The following is a 19612-nucleotide window of genomic DNA, read 5'->3' on the forward strand; positions in this document are numbered from 1 at the left end:
AGCGTATTCCGCCTCACATTAAACAGAAACACTTCGATTCATTATTAGGGCTGCAGGAGGGCAACTCCAGCAACTAGGGATTTGGAAGAAAGCGGGTTCCGCTTTCGCGAGGCCAGTGCGGCACCTCAGCAATCTGCCAGCCCTGGAAGTTTGTGAGTCTCCACTTGTAAGACTGATAGTCACCTTGACCCTCCCGGAGAGGTGGGGAAAGTTAGTCCTGGACCGGAGGCGGGGAGTAAAACCGAAGACTGAGAACTTTCGCAAGCAAAACACGCCGTCACGTTTTCCTGTTTTCAGCGCAGCAGGAGATGCCAAGAGTTTAAGGGTGGCGATAGCAGGTGGCAGGACTCCGCCCACCACCGCGCTTCTCCCTCAGCTTGCACGCCCCTCTCCCTCGGTGAGGTCCCGCCTCTGAGGCGCGCGCGAAGAGTTGTTAAGCCTTGTATTCTGGGAGTTGTAGTCCTGGTGCCGGGAGTCACCCCAGGAAAAGCAACTCTGGCCTACAGACCCCGTGGTACCGTGCGGCGCTGGCCGCTCCCGGATGTGTGCCTAGCGCCGGAAGAGAAGACAGCCCCCCTCTCTCAGCCCGGCCATCTTGTGGGAAGAGCTGAAGCAGGCGCTCTTGGCTCGGCGCGGCCCGCTGCAATCCGTGGAGGAACGCGCCGCCGAGCCACCATCATGCCTGGGCACTTACAGGAAGGCTTCGGCTGCGTGGTCACCAACCGATTCGACCAGTTATTTGACGACGAATCGGACCCCTTCGAGGTGTTGAAGGCAGCAGAGAACAAGAAAAAAGAAGCCGGCGGGGGCGGCGTTGGGGGCCCTGGGGCTAAGAGCGCAGCTCAGGCCGCAGCTCAGACCAACTCCAATGCGGCGGGCAAACAGCTGCGTAAAGAGTCCCAGAAAGACCGCAAGAATCCGCTGCCCCCCAGCGTCGGCGTGGTTGACAAGAAGGAGGAGACGCAGCCGCCTGTGGCGCTGAAGAAAGAAGGTAAAGCAGTGGTAGAAGGTGGGAGACACCCGGGATGGAGGGAAGGAGCGAGGAGACTTGGGGCTAACACTCGCTTCTGGGGCTCCGAGGGTTCGCGGGAGACTTGGCCACCGATATCCCCGCGTTTCCCTCAACGCGACAAAAGCCAGGTCCTGCGAAGGTGTTGGGAGCGTGTTAAGCCCAAGTTCAAACCACCACCTGCAAGGATACTGGAACCACCCCTTCCCGCCTCAGGTCTGAGCCGAGAAGCGTGGTCGGGATCCTGGGAGGCTGTTGCCTTCCCGCCGGATTCCTTGGCGGGCGAGCGCATGGACCGAGGCTCGGTGAAGGGAGCCACTCCTCGGAGCACTTGTAGTGAAGCGGATAGCGGGAGCTCCGCGGCTTCTTCCTGCTCAGAGCTCCCCCCTCAGTCTGCTGCTCTGAGGTGAGGTTGTCTTCTTTAGGCTCCTCTCTTGCCATCTTGTCCCAGGATGGCGCGGGGTACGCCCGAGAAAGAGAGTCGAGTTTTTTGCCTACGCACACACCTCCCCGCAGGCATGTTCGAACCGCTCGGATATTGTGGAATAAGCTGCCCTTTTAGGTGCACACGTGCTTTACTGTCCACCCCTCGCCCCCTCAACTATTGCAAACTTAATAACTTGCTGGAGTGAGTCAAGCTGTTGGGAGAGGAATTTAGCCACTCGGGATTGACCAGAAGCGGGAATTCTGAATGAAAACGTGTTGGCAGGAAATCCTGAAACTAGTTCTCGAGTCAAGATCTTTTTTATCTACCCCGTCGAACCCCCGCGCTCCCCCCACCCCCCAGCACACAGTGTTTCGTGTGGTGTGCCCCTGGCCTGAGCCTCGTGGCTGTCACAGCGGTAGCCACCGCAGAGTCCTTTTGAGTCTATGGCTTTTTCTCCCCATGTGCGTGAAGCATGGCCGGGATTTCATTGGCGGGTGGTAGCTGCTTCCAGGTCATTGTAAACTTCGCGGGATTGCCTTGAACTTGGTGTTTGCACTCTCCCCTCATTGCTGGTTTCTCTTTGGTGGTGGGTGAAAAAGCATAGCAGTGAGGAGTAAGGAAAAATCTTAAAGATCCGAAGTAAGTAGGTGTAGGACCTAAGCTCTGAATCATAGAGATTACCTCTGTGTGTTGAAAGTTGAAATTTTGCCACGTGCTTCAGAAAGGAGTTCTTAGCTTTAGTTGAATTTGATAGCGTTCAACTAATTTAAAAATGAAAACAATTGTGTTAGGTTTTGGTTTAGAATTTTTAAGAAATATAGAGAGAACGTTTTGAGCTTGGGATGAAGAACCTAGGTGGTAAATAAAACAATTATATTAAAATTACAGGTTGGAAAGGGAAGCACACTTTGGAGTATTAGAAAGCATGCATCTTTGAGGCTACTCAGCTAGTCTTTATAGCAGGCTCTATAGGCTGTAGTACAATGTAGTAAATCGTTTAATTTCTATGTTAAGAAACACTGACTTGTGTAGTCATTTAAACTGTGCTCATGTTTACCTCCTTTATCACACTAATTCAAAGGAGGTACATGCAAAAATGGAATCTGAAGTGTGTTCACTCTTTTTGCATGTTCAAAACATGAGGTGTGCTTTAAACCTCTCAGTTTGATCGTAAAGTCCATTTATGAAATAAACTTTTACCTGGAACCTAGTATTTTAAATTATAAAGTTATTTTGTAAATTTATGAGCAGGATTGCGTTTACCGTTCAGTAGTCTTTCCTTGGGAAAATTTCCATTATTAGCTATCAACATTTTCCTTAGGTCAGCATTTCAGAGCACACTTATCCTTAAATTGCATAAAACAGGTTATAAAAATGTTGAATGAAAAAATTTCATTTTGAGAGCCTACTATGTAGCAGTCATTTCTGGTCATTGGGAAACTATAGACCTGTAAACAAAGTCCTGGACTCTTGTAGTAGGAAGGATTGTTAACCTGATCATGTATTCTGTGCCTTTGAATAGAGGTCCTGGCACAATCCTAGATATGCTTTAGGTAGGTATTTACTGTTTGTATTCTATTAATTTTGTAGTTTGTCTTTTGCCCACTTGAGGAACTTGAGAATTGACTAACATCACTAAGGTCTATTCTCATTTGTTTTTTAATGTTGAAAGCCTGGAATATAGAGAAAAATCTAGAGACACATTTTTAAATGTCAATTGCTGCATGGATTTATTTGTGTTTTAGATTCTGTAAGCCTGATAACTGAATATTGGAGTGGGGAAGTAAGCCATTGTTCATTTGGGTGTGTGAGGCTTGGATATTATAAGAACTGGTTCCGTAGCTCCACCCCATACACTACCTCTGAAGAAAATTTTTTAAATGCCTTGGTGTAAGATCTAACATTTGTGGCCTGTCCTGAGAGTTTATGTGGAACGGACCTTAAAATTTCGTTTAAGAGTTTGACATTTACCATTTGACTGCAAGCAGCTGAACAGTTGGGTGCATCTTGGTGGCGGTACACTTTCTTAGAAAGAACCAGAGTGAACCAACTTAATATCTTGTTGTGAAATCAGTTCCTCAGGTGACTGTCAGAAATTGTGGTTTGGGAATTAAAGCATACCTAAAATTTTACAGTCATAAGTTTAACCACCAGTCTACTTATTATCCTTAAGGCCACCATGGGGCCTTTTGGCCTTTGACACAAACAGAAAAAAGGTAAGGGAGAGGGAAATCAGTAAATGCTTCAGCCATCATTTAGTGTCACAAGTTTCTGTTTCTTACATCTTGCTTAATTTGTGTATGTGGTTTTTAAAGATTTTTTGAAAACATAATTGTAAGGGCAAACTAAAAAAAAATTTCTCCATAATAATAACTTCTGGTTGCATAACAGTGTGTTTTAAAATTAGGTGTGGTATGTATGTATATGTTTACATATATAGAAATATATGTATAAACTGCAATAGGAAGAGGGTTAAGTAGCTATTTCCAACTATGGAGATGTAATCTTTTTAAAATTTTTTTTATTGAAGTATAGTTCATTTACAAAATGTGTTACTTTCTGCTGTACACTGAAGTGATTCAGTTATATATGTATGTGTATATAAGCTTTTTTAATATAGTCCCTTATGGTTTGTCAGAGGATATTGAATATAGTTTCCCATATTATACAGTAGGACCTTATTCATTGGATATAATCTTAAATGGCATTTGCTTTCCCTTCAGTTTTGTAATTTCATAAAATCATCAGTCTTTTTACTCTTTTTTTTTTCTCTTCAGATGATGTAAAATAAAATAATGCCTTCACTGTTGGTGTGTGTGTTTTTTTTTAAGGGTCCTTATCTGGTGATTGTGTTGGTTTGTTTGACTATTATTTGTAAATGGCTACTCTTATTAATCGTTTTTACTATATCATTTGCTTAAGATTTCTTTGAATTTAGAATTTCAAATTAAGAAGCGGGCATCTTGAAAAGTCAGAGAAATAACTAAATGACCTCCAGGTCAATTACAGAGAATGCTTTGTGGGGAAATGGTTTGGCAAACTAAATGGAATTTTGAAACAAGTTTATTTAAATAGAAATTTTTCTGAAGTACTTCGTTAAACTTCAGAGGTGCCCAGTGTTAGCCTTTTTCAACAGAAAGTGCTAGTGGTGGACTTAAAGAGTAGTATTTTTTTTTTTCCTAACAGTCTAGGCCTAAATATTTTGTGTTGCAAAAATGATTTGCTTATATGGGTTTTTTTTTTGTTTTTTTTTTAATTGTTTTAGGAATAAGACGTGTTGGAAGAAGACCTGATCAACAACTTCAGGGTGAAGGGAAGATAATTGATAGGAGACCAGAAAGGCGACCACCTCGTGAAAGAAGATTCGAAAAGCCACTTGAAGAAAAGGGTGAAGGAGGAGAATTTTCCGTTGATAGGCAAGATTGTTTCTTAATCTCTTCATATATTGTCAGTTTATAGACATCCATCTTAACGCATATGAATTAAGCATAATTGCCAGGAAGCAGTGTGGCTGGTTAATTTTATTAGTTTTTTCAGCAGACCATGTGAGTATGTGTGTTATTAATGACATTTTGGTAACAGTTTTTGGTATTCAGACTTAGATTTCTTGTAGTGAAACACTTCAGTTATGCAGGTTAGATGTGTTTATTTTAATTTTTAAGTATATGAGTGAATAGCAGTTTTATTAGATTATAATGTGAAATGAGTAACAGTGGAAGAGTATACACATTAGTAGTAAAAGCGAATGTCAAAATAATTTTCTTTCTTTGGGGAATTCCCTAGTTCTGATTCCCTTTAACTGTTTAGAAAGAGACTATTTTGAATTTTCTAAACATATTTAACAGTTGCCATGTGAGCCAGTAAATATGTTCCTGTATTTTTGAGTCTTTGACTTTCTCTAATTCTTTTTTTCAGAAACCTTACAAGTATGTAATATTTTTCATTTGTTGTAGACCGATTATTGACCGGCCTATCCGAGGCCGTGGTGGTCTTGGAAGAGGTCGAGGAGGTCGTGGACGTGGAATGGGCCGGGGAGATGGCTTTGATTCTCGTGGCAAACGTGAATTTGATAGGCATAGTGGAAGTGATAGATCGTAAGTCTTATATTGGTTTTTATTATACTTTAATATTTGAATCTACTTCTTTAATAAAACAAAATTTGAATTTCTAGAACTAAAGAGTATTATGTTAACTCAGTTTTGTTAGTTCTTTTTCACATTACAGTGGCCTGAAGCATGAGGACAAACGTGGAGGGAGTGGATCTCACAACTGGGGAACTGTCAAAGATGAATTAACGTTGGTATTCCATTTTTTTAATAAATAATTTTAATAAAATTGTATAGTTTACTTTTGAGATTTGCCCTTAATTCTGTTAAATATTTACTTGTCCTTGGGACAAAAATGGATGCTGTCATCTCAGCTACTTCCTTACAAGATGATGGGTGATTTTTTGGATATGTTAGGGTTATAATGTGTCAAATGACCAATTTTCCTCTGTTTCAAACGTATGTGATACTTTTCATATAGGTATATCACTTTTTTTGAAATCTTATATTGAAGTTATTTGAATGTTCTGCTATTGTATGTTTCTTATTTTATAATTCTTATTCTAGCTATTGACCTTTTAGTGATTATAAAAACTTGAAAAGCTGGTGGGACTTTATTTCAGAACTGCTGCCTTTCTACTTTTTGAGTAGTGTGCTTGAGCTATAACTTGGATCAGTATATATTTTTAAATTATTTTCTCATGGTGTTCTACAGGGGAGTAAATTCAGTAGGAAAAAACCGGGAATGTGAGAATTTTAAAATACTTCTGTATACTCTTTTAACTACATGTAAATGGACCTAGATGCCTTTTTTTTCTTTCTTTCCTTAGAGAGTCCCCCAAATACATTCAGAAACAAATATCTTATAATTGCAGTGACTTGGAACAATCAAATGTGACTGAGGAAACACCTGAAGGTGAAGAACATCCAGTTGCGGACACTGAAAATAAGTAAGTGATTTTGTGTGTGGTGGTAATGCTTGAGCATTGCAATGTGTGGGGTTTACCAAAAAAACAATCTATAGACTTAATGTTGTTAAATATTTGCTTTTTAATAGGAAAGACTTTATTGTACTCCATTCCTTCAAATAGTAGAGTAGTACTTTACACATGTATATGTTGGGCTGTTTGAATTTACCATTGACATTTTAAAAAGATAAGGAAGATACGTATTTTAGTAAATCCTGTTAGCCCTGAGCACAAAAATTATCTGTTTTAACCTGAGAATTATTTGCAACTCATAGTTCAAAGTACTTTGGACTCTATAGCTGTACACATTTTATACTGAGACAGTTTAAAATGAGAAAATGTGACCATTAAAATTAGTTCCTCCATCTCTTTGAACGTTTTTCCTGTTGACATAGAATGTGGAATACAGCATTATTGGCTTGTTTTAAAATCTGTGAGGAGAGCAAGGCCCAGAATACGTTATCATTTAACTAGCTTTTCTTATTTTCTGAGTTTTTAGGTACAAGACAGTTTTGAAATTGTTCAAGGATTGGAGAGTTTTAAAGACTCAAGTTATGCTGGTAGAAATAGTTTTATGCCTTCCTCTGTCTTCCATCAATACAAGCAGAAGTTATATGTCAGTCATTTCTTTCAGCATGTAGTTTAAAGTCTTGAATTGCAGATTATTTAGGTCAGTAATTCTTAATAAAGGCATAATCAAGTCATTTAGGGAGGGGATACTTTTCTAAACTCTTTTTCTCCAGAATTTTTCTTAGAGTGAAGCACTATTAATGATTAGAAAGTCATATTTAGTGGATTTCCTTAAATAAGGAATAATAATTGATTTATTATTAGAGAAAATTACTATTGTTTTTAGTTATTACTAAAAATATAAATATTATTTTTAGTTACACTATTAGTTATTTTAGTTATTATTATTACTATTAAGTAAAAATACATGGTGTTGAGTGATGTGTTGAACTTTATTTTGTATGAAACTATGAATATGTTGTGGTAAACAATGGAATAGGTAAGTTAAATGAACCTTATACAACACTTAATTACTTTACAAAGCTCAACACAAATATTGTGCCCTTAATGAAGAGCCTTCATTTATTTAAATGAATAAATATTTAATTTGTTTAAATATTTAAACATATTTAAATCACCTTAAGAGTAATCTGCCAAGATTATAACTACTGATACTTACAGTTATGTAAGAGATATATTGGTATTGATAGGGTATTGGAAGCAAATTTTAGCTCAGTTCCCAGGACTGAAATTGGGGTTCTAGGTACTGAGCCTAAAGACCATGATGATGACATTAGCTTACATATGCAAGAGTGTAAATTTAAGAAACACAGTTTTGGCTGAATTTGATTGGTTCCTTTAAGTATAGTTCTTGAGTTTCTGTTTTGTTTCATTTGATTCTTAGAACCCTTGAAGGTAGATGTCATGGTTTCATGATGTGATAAATGTATGCTGAGTTCTGTTCTTGGCTAGGTTACAACTTATGAGTAACTGGGACCTTTTTTCTATCTTTAGTTTTCTGATGTGCAAACTGACAGGGTTGGACTTGATACTTAAAATTGCATCAATTCAGTATAAACTCGGTCTGGGGAGTTTAAGATGAGATTTGTCAAACAGTAAAGAATAGCATGTATGGAAGTTATTTGAGCTCTGAGGCTAACTGAATCACCTACTATCTTTGGAAAGAAGCGGTGCTCCCAAAATAGCAAACTTGTTTGGTGACAATTGAAAATTGAGATTAAATAGTGAATTCCTAGGTGCATGCTTTGTTTGTGTAAAAAGGAAACAGGATACTATGTAATAGTTATAGTCTGGGAATTATATTAGAAATAACACAATTTGGTATTAAGTATTGAAAACCGGTATTCTATAGAAAGTTCCATTACTAATGAAACTTTAGTTTGCTATTCATGTACACACTGGTTTGACAGTTGGAGTATATATAAAGATTGGATTTGTAGAAATTAGAGATTTGCTTTAAATATTATAAAAATGGATGAGGGAACAGTTCTCTTATATTCTTATATAAAACTTGGTTGTCATGGGCAGCCTAGATGATTACCTTCATGTGTGTTATGAATTATGTATTATGGAAATTAAAAATGTGTTTTAGCAGAAGCTAAATCAGATTTCAATCACATACTCTAAGTTTTTAAAACAGTAGTGTGGTTTTAAAAAATGTGTTCTAGGTTTAATAAAGCCAGTTCAAGATTGTGTTACTGATAGATGGTCATTTAAGAGTTTATAAAGATGAATTGTATGTTCTTTCGCTATCCACATTTTCACTGATTGAACAAACAGTGAATTCCTGGTCTCTACCAAGTCACATGTTAGCCATTGGGTTACAAAGAAAACTGATTTTCCTGTCCTTGGATAATCTAGATGATTATCAACCAGCTAAGGTTGGTACTTCCTCACTTACAAGTTCTGTGATTTTATGAGCTCACTACCAGGTGTAATACTGAAACATCTTCACACAGGGAGAATGAAGTTGAAGAAGTAAAGGAAGAGGGTCCAAAAGAAATGACTTTGGATGAGTGGAAGGCTATTCAAAATAAGGACCGGGCAAAAGTAGAATTTAATATCCGAAAACCAAATGAAGGTGCTGATGGGCAGTGGAAGAAGGGATTTGTTCTTCATAAGTCAAAAAGTGAAGAGGTAAAGTGAAGTTTTGTGGTGTTTGAAAATGTTCAGATTTGTCTTGAATTACATATACAATTTTTGTTTTAAAATTTCACATGGGTAATCTGTTTATAAAGTAAAGTTTTACATGGGATTATTTGAGACATATGTTGCCCCCAAAGGAAAATAAACTGCATTATGATATAGTCTTAAGAAATTATTCTTTTAAAGTTGTAATCTTTTTTAAAATCTTACTTAACTGGGAGTCATTAAGACTTGTATTAGGTTGAAAGGTTGGCATTTTTTATGTGGTATAACTTTAAACTGTCTGCCTATGCCCTGTATAAATAATATCCAGGAATCTTTCATTAATCTTTACTGAAGAGTAATAGCTTGTGAAGACCAGAGAATTTATGAGTTTCCTTTCCTTAGGAAATAAGGAAACTAATGAAAATACTTGAGAAAGACGAGTGACTTTTGATTTGGTAGCTTTTATTTAAGTCTTGGGGCACACATTCTTAGGGGACTATCCCACTGCTATATCTTTTTAGGGTTTATGTAAGTATGAGCTTTTAGTCACAGTTAAACTGAAATGTTATGAAGGCAACCTGTAATTTTAAAAAATACAGTAAAATCTTTCTACATTTTAATTTTCTAAGCAAAAAAATAATTGTGAAACAAGCTTGGAAATATTCTGCACTAAAAAGTTTAGAGTTGATTTTTTAAACATGGGCATCATGAAAGTAGTATAAATGAGACAGTCTTGTGTCATTTCCTGTTGGTAAAGAAAAAATATTTTGCTTCATTAGAGTGCTTTGGGTTTTTTTGTAGTTCTTGTTGTAAAGTTGTTTTGTGTGTCTGTAAAATTCAAAAAGAATCTTGGATTTAAAGAACCATAGAAGTTCACTTTAGAGAGTTTATTCATTTGAACTAATTATTAAACTGCTTGCTGCTGCTGCTGCTAAGTCGCTTCAGTCATGTCGGACTCCGTGCGACCCCATAGACGGCAGCCCACCAGGCCCCGCCGTCCCTGGGATTCTCCAGGCAAGAACACTGGAGTGGGCTGCCATTTCCTCCTCCAGTGCATGAAAGTGAAGTCGCTGAGTCGTGTCCGACTCTTAGCGACCCCATGGACTGCAGCCTACCAGGCTCCTCCGTCCATGGGATTTTCCAGGCAAGAGTACTGGAGTGGAGTGCCATTGCCTTCTCCATTAAACTGCTTAGGATAATGTAAAAAAAAGTACTTTGGCACCTTTGAGACAATTATTCATAAGTTTTTGGGGTCCCAACAGAATTTTTCTTCAGAACAGGACACAGACATGAAATACTTTGGTATAATTTTAGATTATTTATTACCATTAATACCCTGCAACCTCTTCATGCATTTTATAGACATCTGGTTAAGTATCCTAGCTTTAAGTATTTTATATTGAGCTTTTCAGAAATAATTATTACACAAGGTGATACATAGAATTTTCTGAAAATTATAAAATGTGAAATTGGTTATGAATAACCTTCAAAATAGGATATTTTCTTTATCAACCACTTACAAATGCTTGGACCCTCATAGTTAGGCTACTTTTGTGATGTTGTACTTGGAATCTGGCCTTATTGGCATATATGGCCTTAACACTTGAATACAGATTGTCTCTGATATAGAACTTGATTTTCACTTTCAATACTACATTTTATAAATTACATGAGATATTTAACACATTATAATAAAGGCTTTGTGGATTTGTTTTAGATGATTTTGCTCTGCCGTTGGGTAATGTAGATGTCCTAAGCACATTGAAGGTAGGCTAGGCCAAGCTATGATGTGTTTGGTAGGTTAGGTATATTAAATGTATTTTGGACTTAAAGATAATCTGGGGTTTATCAGGATGCAACCTCATTGTAACTTTATAACAGGTCTTTAAGTTTGTTGTATACAGTGCTTTGAGTACTCTTTTTTTCTTTTATTGTACTTATCTTCATCTTCACAATAAAAATGAAGTGGTTAGGGAAAGGAAAGCACTTTTTTGAGAAATGGAGAACTGAATTATTGACAGCTGAGACCAAGCTCTATTTCCTTAATTATTGCACAGTGCTATAGAAAAAAAAAAAAAAACAAACCCTGTAAATTGATCCTGGTAGTTTACTTGAAGATTGGGGATGTAACCTGAATATCCAGGCTTCCTCTTAATTACTATAGTAATACCTTCAGGATTGTTTTCAGTAATATATCACCTTAAGCTTTTTTGCTTCTTGCTCTAGAAATTTATAAATGGTTTTAACTAATAAATTGATATTGTTTAAGTTAATATTTTTTAAATGTTAAAACTAATATTTTTTTAAACTTAAAAAACTGGAAAATATTTTTAAAAACCTTTCTTTTTAAAGAAAGAGACAAAAGGGATGTAATTTAGTTTGGGTATTAGATGATTAAAGGAATGCAAATCTGTTAACAAATAAAGAATTTGTACTTGAAAGGTAATTATTAACAGTTGTAATATTACAAGATATTTAGAATGAAATACCCTTCAGAAAAAAGGATTATACATGTATTTAGAAAAATTAAAACATACTTTAGTATAGGAAGTTTCCAACTAGAAGATTAAAACCCATTCTCCCAAATGTACAAAAGAAAATCAGGCATTAAGCAGTGTGAGATTGCTTGGCATTTTTGCAGAGTTTGTCATGTGGCTTGGGCATCTGAATTTCACAAACATGATGACTTCATTTTAATGCAGGTTCCTTTGGTAAATTTAAGGCATGGTTTTATTTGTGCACAGTTTTTGAAGGTTGTTTATTTAACTTGTTTCACTTGAATCTGTAGTTCTCCAGTTTATATGGCAGAACATGTTTAAATATAAACAAAAGCATTTTGAGAAGTCTGTACACAGTTTCTTTCCCAAGTCATAGCTGGTATAGAGCAAAAGTTCTCTTTAAAACTTAATGAAGAGATTCAGTAATGTCTCTAACAGAAATATATACCATCTATCTAAAAGTCTTCATCAGAGGGTTCAGATTGGAATCCTAAGCTGAAGGGCATATTTTAAATGTACTTGTTCATCCCTGATGGCTCAGAGGGTAAACAATCTGCCTGAAGTGCAGGAGACCAAGCTTCTATCCCTGGATCGGGAAGATCCCCTGAAGAAGGAAATGGCTACCCATTCAAGTATTTTTGCCTGGAGAAGCCCATGGACGGAGGAGCTTGGTAGGCTACAGTCCATAGGGTTGCAGAAAGTCAGACACGACTGAGCAGCTAACACTATTCATACTTCACTGCTAAAGATTATAATTCAGTAGGTTTGAGGTGGGGCCCAGCCACTTGAGTAGTTGTGATAATACCTCTAATCAAGACTTGCTAGTGTCACCTATAATTAAAGTTAAGGGAATATGAAGTGGAGAAAAGTGAAAGGAATTCTTCCTGCTAGATGACTGTAAGTCATCCCAAAGCTTACTTTTTACCTGTTGTTACATTTTTTCACACAAAGGACAGGTTGTAGAAAGCTCATTTAGAAATATACAACATTGCTTTCCTATTAATCAAATCACCCAGTGGCCTTCATTTGAAATTTTAGGCTCATGCTGAAGACTCAGTTATGGATCATCATTTCCGGAAGCCAGCAAATGATATAACATCTCAGCTGGAGATCAATTTTGGAGACCTTGGCCGCCCAGGACGTGGTGGCAGGGGAGGACGAGGTGGCCGTGGGCGTGGTGGACGTCCAAACCGTGGCATCAGGACTGACAAGGTAATTTTAAGACATAGTCTACCGTTGTAAGTAACTTGAGGGACCTCTTTGGATGGATGACTGACCTAACTCCTTTTGGGGACATAAGTAGAAGAAAAAGGTTGGCACGCCTTTAAGAAATTACATTTTAGGTTATATTTTTGTTTAAAGCACTTAAATGGCTGTGCTGCCAGTGGTTAAGTTTATCACCCTTTATTGAACAATTTAGTGCTTGTCATGGTACTGTGCTTTTAAAAAAAATTGCCATTTTATAGAAGATGAAATTCAGGTGCAAGGAACCAAGGTAATTTTTTGGTCTTTGTCTACCTGAAGTGCCAAATATCAATAATTGTCTTGACAAATCTTCACTGCTTTTTAGAGCTCAGCTTAATAAAACCTTTGTGTCCAGTATCTAATTGTGTTACATTGATTGGTTGTTGATTCCTATTCTTTTCAGGAGAGCTGGTCTCCTATTAGAGTTGGGTTTCATTTTGGTCGTATTTTTTGTGATTTCCATTGCCTTGCACTGTGTGTGACACAAAACAAAATTTTTCTGAAACATTTTGCTAGAAGCCCTAGTAATTGGTAGTTTTGAATTCTGATCTGCTTGATCCCAAAGTTCATGGTTTATTGATGAGATATTATTAAAGTATTAGTGATAATTTGAGTTAATTCATTGTGTCTTACAGTCTATTTCAGAACCAACCATAATGTCCTGAATTCTCAGCATCTGATAAATGGCACCCCATCTGCTTGATTGAGTCTGACAATGTTTAATTACAGTAGTAACTTAATATTCTAGATTTTATGGTCACCTATAACAGTTCAGTGGTATTTTGTTTGTTTTTTCCCTCTGTAACACAATGGCAACCCACTCCAGTCCTCCTGCCTGGAAAATCCCATGGGCGGAGGAGCCTGGTAGGCTGCAGTCCGTGGGGTCGGGAAGAGTCGAACATGACTGAGCGACTTCCCTTTCCCTTTTCACTTTCATGCATTGGAGAAGGCCATGGCAACCCACTCCAGTGTTCTTGCCTGGAGAATCCCAGGGACGGGGGAGCTTGGTGGGCTGCCGTCTCTGGGGTCGCACAGAGTCGGACACGACTGAAGTGACTTAGCAGCATTGTGTATATGGATCTTTTCAATACTTTTTTGTTTTATAATTTGTATTTTGACTATAAATAGCTATTGAGTTCCTTCCTATTAGCTATGAATGTGCTGCTTAAATAATTGGTTTCTTAGCCTGCTTTCATTGCCATTCTTAATAGCAAGTGGGAAAAATAAAAGAATAGTGAACAGCAGTGAATCCACATACGTACCTTGTGTGAATCTACTAGTGTGATTTGTTAGAAAAACAAATAACCCATGGTGTTACTAGGAGTTTTTTCAGATCTTGGTAGAAAATTCAGGACAGGGCTCATTGCAAATATTTGTAGTCCTTTTTTGTTTTTTTAATTTTACTGGAGTTTACAATGTTGTATTAGTTTCTGCAGAGTTGGATCAGTTATATATACACACATATATTCACTTGTTTTTAGATTCTTTTTATATATAGGTTGTTACAATACAGTCAGTCCTTATTAGTTACCTATTTATTTAGTTACATATAGTGTGTATATGTCGATCTCAGTCTCCCAATTTATTCCCCTCAAGTCCTATTCTGATCCATAATTTTACCTTTTGAAAGTAAAAGCTTTGGTGTATTTTACTTATTGTAATAAAACTGTGTGTGTGTGTGTTTTTGTTTTTTTTTTAAGAATCTGTCTAAATGTAGCCACTGGAAATATTATATAAGACTTGAGAATCATTAATTTTGCTTGTTTCTTTTTCAGTCAAGTGCTTCTGCTCCTGATGTGGATGACCCAGAGGCATTCCCAGCTCTGGCTTAACTGGATGCCATAAGACCGCCCTGGTTCCTTTGTGGACCCTCCTCTTTGAGGCTTGCATGCTTAAGGATCCCAAACGACTAAGAAATTTAAAAAAACAAAAAAACAAAAAAAAAGACTGTCATTCATACCATTCACACCTAAAGACTGAATTTTATCTGTTTTGAAAATGAACTACTCCTGCTACACAGAAGTAACAATATGGTAGTCAGTTTTGTATTTAGAAATGTATTGGTAGCAGGGATGTTTTCATAATTTTCAGAGATTATGCATTCTTCATGAATACTTTTGTATTGCTGCTTGCAAATATGCATTTCCAAACTTGAAATATAGGTGTGAACAGTGTGTACCAGTTTAAAGCTTTCCCTTCATTTGTGTTTTTTAATTAAGGATTTAGATGTTCCCCCTATTACAAACTGGTTTTAAATATTGGACATAATATCAGTTTTAATACCTGCTTTGCATTTTCACACATGGTCAACTGGGACATGTAAACTTTGTCAAATTTTATGCTGTGTGGAATACTAACTACTTTATGTATTTTAACTTAGTTTTAATATTTTCATTTCTGGGGATAAGGTCTTTCTCACTTCTCATGATAGCTGTTATATATGCTAAATCTTTATATACAGAAATACCAGTACTTGAACAAATTCAAAGCACATTGGTTTATTAACCCTTGCTCCTGCATGGTTCATTAGGTTCAAATTATAATTGATTCAATTTCAATTATATTTACTTTTAAAATGTCACTTGGCCATTTTAAAAATCAGTCTAGACACCTTACTGGTAAAAGTTGTTGAAGCTACTTATTGTTGATAGACACATATTGTCAAGTGAAGTAGTTTTATGGGTGTTGGATTTTTCCTCCTCCAATAGGGTGGATGGAACAAGTTAATTTGGCTAATGTGTTAACATTTAAACTGCTCTGTAAAGTAAGTGGCCGCTCAGTATGATATGTATGTGTGAAAGGTCCCAAAATCAAAATTGTACATCCATAATCAACCCTTTAACTCTCCCTTGTTCTAAAGAAACCAAAGGGCACTGGTTAGTATGGTAAGGTTGGAGGTTGTTAATTTCTGGGATTTGGAAAGTGGACAGCTTTACTTTATAAGGTTGGAACAGCAGCACCATCCATGAAATGAAAACCAAAAATTTTACTGTTTGCAAATTTCCTATATTGCTATTAATTTTTGTCTTAAGTTGATAGATTCTGTAGAAGGTAACAACTATCTTTTTACCTCTTCCTCTGTTACAAAATTAGGTTAACAATGGATTCTTTAATCAAGAGCATCACCACTTACTAAAACATACATGGAGAGAATAATAAACAGCCTTTCTAGGATTTTTTTTTTAAGTCTTCTGCAACATTGATTAACAGGAAAGGGGCTTTATTTACAGATTTAAAGATCTTTTTGTCACTATTAGTAATTTTCTATGTGGTAATGTCCAATTTTAAAAATACTTTATATAAGACATTAAGTCATAAAATGTCTGTTTATCTCATTAGTTTTCCCCTGTACTTCTAAAGGAGAAACCATACAGTACAAGAGTTACGCATTGGGATTGGATTAATTGATACAGTGACCTACTAGTTTGACATTTTAGGAAGGAGGTAATTGGTTTTTTTAAATGGTGGATAAGCTTGTGCTGGTGTTTTGGATCTTATGATGCTGAGCATGTTCTGCACTGGTGCTAATGTTAAACATAATTTTATATTTACAAACATATCTGCTACCCAGAGGCAAGTATTAATTTAGTCCATATGGACTATTGACCCCTCTTGAGATTGCAACATACACATTCCTAAACATACCCATAAGTAGTGTGTTTAAAGTATCTTAACTCATTTTTGGATACGAACATGTAATAAACCTGATTTCTAGCAACATATAGAAAACACCTATTAAAAAAATAAGTTCTACTCATTGTCAGCCATTGCTGGCATTCTGTCACTAGAGAATACACAGCAATATCTGGTATGTTGCAAGCTTTCAAGATAGCCTGGATTTTAAAAGTCAGTCCATTAGTTGTATCTGATGGATGTAAATTTGCCTCCTAGTTCACTTTGTGTCACGAGCTAAAACTGTGAACCTAACTTTCTCTTATTGGTGGGTAATAACTGAAAATAAAGATTTTATTTTCATGCTCACTTCTTAAAAGTCATAAAAGCAATCAAATAGGAGCCCATTTATCGTCACGTGTCTTCTGACCTATGTGTGTATTCCCAAAGGTAATGTTCATATTTCATTTTTTCCACAAACAGACTTGTTTATATGGAGTGTTTGTTAACCTAGTCTGTCAAATAGCAATTGGGAGAGTACCTATTTTAATTACAAAGTTTAATTCTTGCAAAATGAATTTCAAGGACCGACATGACAATTGACTTGTAGGAAAATTGACAATTTTCTTGTAGGAAACTCCATGTTTGAGTGAATGTCAGGGATTTGTCTTTTATGTTGAGGGTTTGTCTTTTTACAAATAAGGTAATAATGGCTGATAGAATGTTCTAATGCACTTGTGTCTTGATGCTTTTAAAGTGAAATAGTGGTACAGTTTATATTTTTTATTAAGATTTTCAGTTTACATTGAGATGATGGAGATAAGGTCTCATAGTTAAATATTTTGAGGCCTTTGTGCAGTTATGAAAGATTTTTAAATGTGTCACCAGGCACATTATACATCTAAGTTACTTTACTCAGTTTCATTTAAAAAGGAGGCAGAATATATCTCGAGTTGTAAATAAGTAATGTGTTTGGGGATTGTTTCTGGTGTTTTATGGAGGGAGAATATTAGGTATTCATTTTTATTGTATTATTTTTCTAATTGCTGTAGGTGGTTGGAAATAGAAAATTTTTGTTATACGCTGTTAGGGAGTTGCATAGAAAGTCTGAATATTGTATATTAGGTCTTTTAAACATATCTTTAAGAGACTAACATATGGAAAGAACCAACAAATATCAAAGGGTTAAAAAAACTCAGAAATGTGGAGCTGCTAGAACCTGAATGATTTTGACTTTAAAATCATTATCGTGTATACTAGTGGACATCTAGAAGACATCTATCCTAATAGCAATTCTAGGCTCTTGGGTGCCTGCAACTCTGCTTTATAAAGAAAGCAATTAAATGCTTAGAAAATAGATTCTAACCCAGACATTGTATTTCTACTGAAATAAATAGGCAGAACACTTAAAATCTAGTAACAAAGCAGTAAAATCCCTCATCAGATTTTCAGACCTGATTAGATAAACATTGTAAAATTGTCAGATTTGATCATTAATCTGTATATTAAGTGTCAACTTTCAGAAATTTGGGCTCCTGATTTTTTGCACAGTCTAGGTTTACCTCTGACATGTTCTTTCAACTTGAGAGTCAATCTGATGATCAAATATGGGGGTTATATGCGAAGTGATTGAAAAGGGATTGAGAGGAATTCATTAAATCAGTAATGTAAGGAAAGGTAACCTAAAAGTATAAGCTTAATTTCAGAAAGTGATTAGGATATAAATTATTAAAACCATTAAGATTTAGTCCGTACTGGGAAGTGCTAACATTGGAAGTGAGTATCATTTAAATTAGTGCTACATCTAAGCCAGATATCAACAGATTTCTGCCTGTGGTCTGTTTTTTGTACAGTTCCTGAGCTAAGAATGGCTTCTACCTTTTAAAAGTGAACGATGTATATAGTTCCCAAAGTTTAAAATACATGGTCCTTCACAGAAAATGTTTGCTGACCCCTGGTCTACACCATCACTTAGGTCAACATGAGAGTTGTTTTTTTTAAAGTTACAGGTGCAGATTAAATTGCCCTATATGGGAAGTTGTGAAATTTGAAGTATTTAAAATTTTTTACTTCTTAATCTCTAATCAGAGTAAGGGCAAGATATTCAGTAGCTTTTTAGTAAAGATTTATTATTTTTTAAGAAATTACTGAGTTTGCAACCTAAATATGATTCTGAAAGCTGTTATGGAAAGTATAATTTGCTAGACTAAGACACAATGGCATGGTTATAGGTTTTCACATTTAGTGGCAATTATCACTTGATGATATCTTTCTGTTGTGCTGACTGTGCCATAAGATAAGAAATAGAAATATTTTACATGGATAAAACAAATGTCAACTTCATAGGTTGAACTGGGGCATGAATTAATGGATTCTGAGAACTGTGTTTCTCAGCTTAATCAGGATATCCATTTAGGCAGAATCTAGCTTTTGTGTCATTACTTCTGTCTTATCTGGGAGTCAGTTCACTTTGAAATGGAAAGGAAGGGTGAGAAATAGCCCATACAAGTTAGAAAATGACTTACCAAATTATGTTTTTGTTGGAGGTGTTAATTATGTGAAAGTCAAATTATGTGACTGTGGAAGTTTACATGAAATTTACGTGAAGGTGAAAGACTCAGTTGTGTCTGACTGCGACCCCATGGACTGTAGCCTGCCAGGCTCCTCTGTCCATGGAATTCTCCAGGCCAGAATACTGGAAGGGGTATCCTGTCCCTTCTCCAAGGGATCTTCCCAACCCAGGAGTTGAACCAGAGTCTCTGGCATTGCAGGTGGATTCTACCAGCTGAGTTGGCAGGGAAGCCCCTAATTACATAGGTAGTGTTAAATCAGTAACATTAGTCCCCTTTGCTGCCTGTTGGAGAGGCTGTGACCATTCCGGTGCACTTGAATGTGTATTCTAAGTCTTGTGCTTGGAAAACAAAGAATACTTGGTGATAATTATTCTGTTACCTTTGGTTCTTTGTGAATTTTTCCAAACTGCTGCTGCTGCTGCTAAGTCGCTTCAGTCATGTCCGACTCTGTGCAAGCCCATAGACGGCAGCCCACCAGGCTCCCCCATCCCTGGGATTCTCCAGGCAAGAACGCTGGAGTGGCTTGCCATTTCCTTCTCCAATGCATAAAAGTGAAAAGTGAAAGTGAAGTCG

The 19612-nt window shown here is 36.6% G+C and overlaps 1 protein-coding gene across 4 annotated transcripts; it reads left to right on the plus strand.

The window, feature by feature from the left end:
* The first annotated feature begins 541 nt into the window (after positions 1-541).
* SERBP1 (SERPINE1 mRNA binding protein 1) lies at positions 542-16835 on the plus strand. Of its 4 annotated transcripts, none has more exons than XM_027536944.1 (8): positions 542-991; positions 4702-4852; positions 5390-5530; positions 5643-5732; positions 6313-6432; positions 8940-9117; positions 12648-12821; positions 14630-16835. In XM_027536944.1, the coding sequence occupies exons 1-8, from the start codon at positions 679-681 to the stop codon at positions 14684-14686; spliced, it is 1224 nt and encodes a 407-aa protein (XP_027392745.1). In that variant the 5' UTR covers positions 542-678; the 3' UTR covers positions 14687-16835. The 4 variants fall into 4 exon arrangements, with proteins under 4 accessions (XP_027392745.1, XP_027392747.1, XP_027392746.1 ...); XM_027536946.1 differs by having other exon boundaries at positions 553-991; positions 6358-6432; XM_027536945.1 differs by having other exon boundaries at positions 553-991; positions 5661-5732.
* Positions 16836-19612: the final 2777 nt, after the last annotated feature.

Source organism: Bos indicus x Bos taurus, chromosome 3, assembly GCF_003369695.1.
Source record: "Bos indicus x Bos taurus breed Angus x Brahman F1 hybrid chromosome 3, Bos_hybrid_MaternalHap_v2.0, whole genome shotgun sequence".
Lineage (NCBI taxonomy): Eukaryota > Metazoa > Chordata > Mammalia > Artiodactyla > Bovidae > Bos > Bos indicus x Bos taurus.

Bases quoted from the DNA above. Each gene is read 5' to 3' on its own strand.
- SERBP1 (XM_027536944.1), top strand. From the start codon at position 679: ATGCCTGGGCACTTACAGGAAGGCTTCGGCTGCGTGGTCACCAACCGA. The intron at 5,733-6,312 runs GTTGGTATTCCA...TTCTTTCCTTAG, and splicing joins ACTGTCAAAGATGAATTAAC to AGAGTCCCCCAAATACATTC. The intron at 6,433-8,939 runs GTAAGTGATTTT...ATCTTCACACAG, and splicing joins GTTGCGGACACTGAAAATAA to GGAGAATGAAGTTGAAGAAG.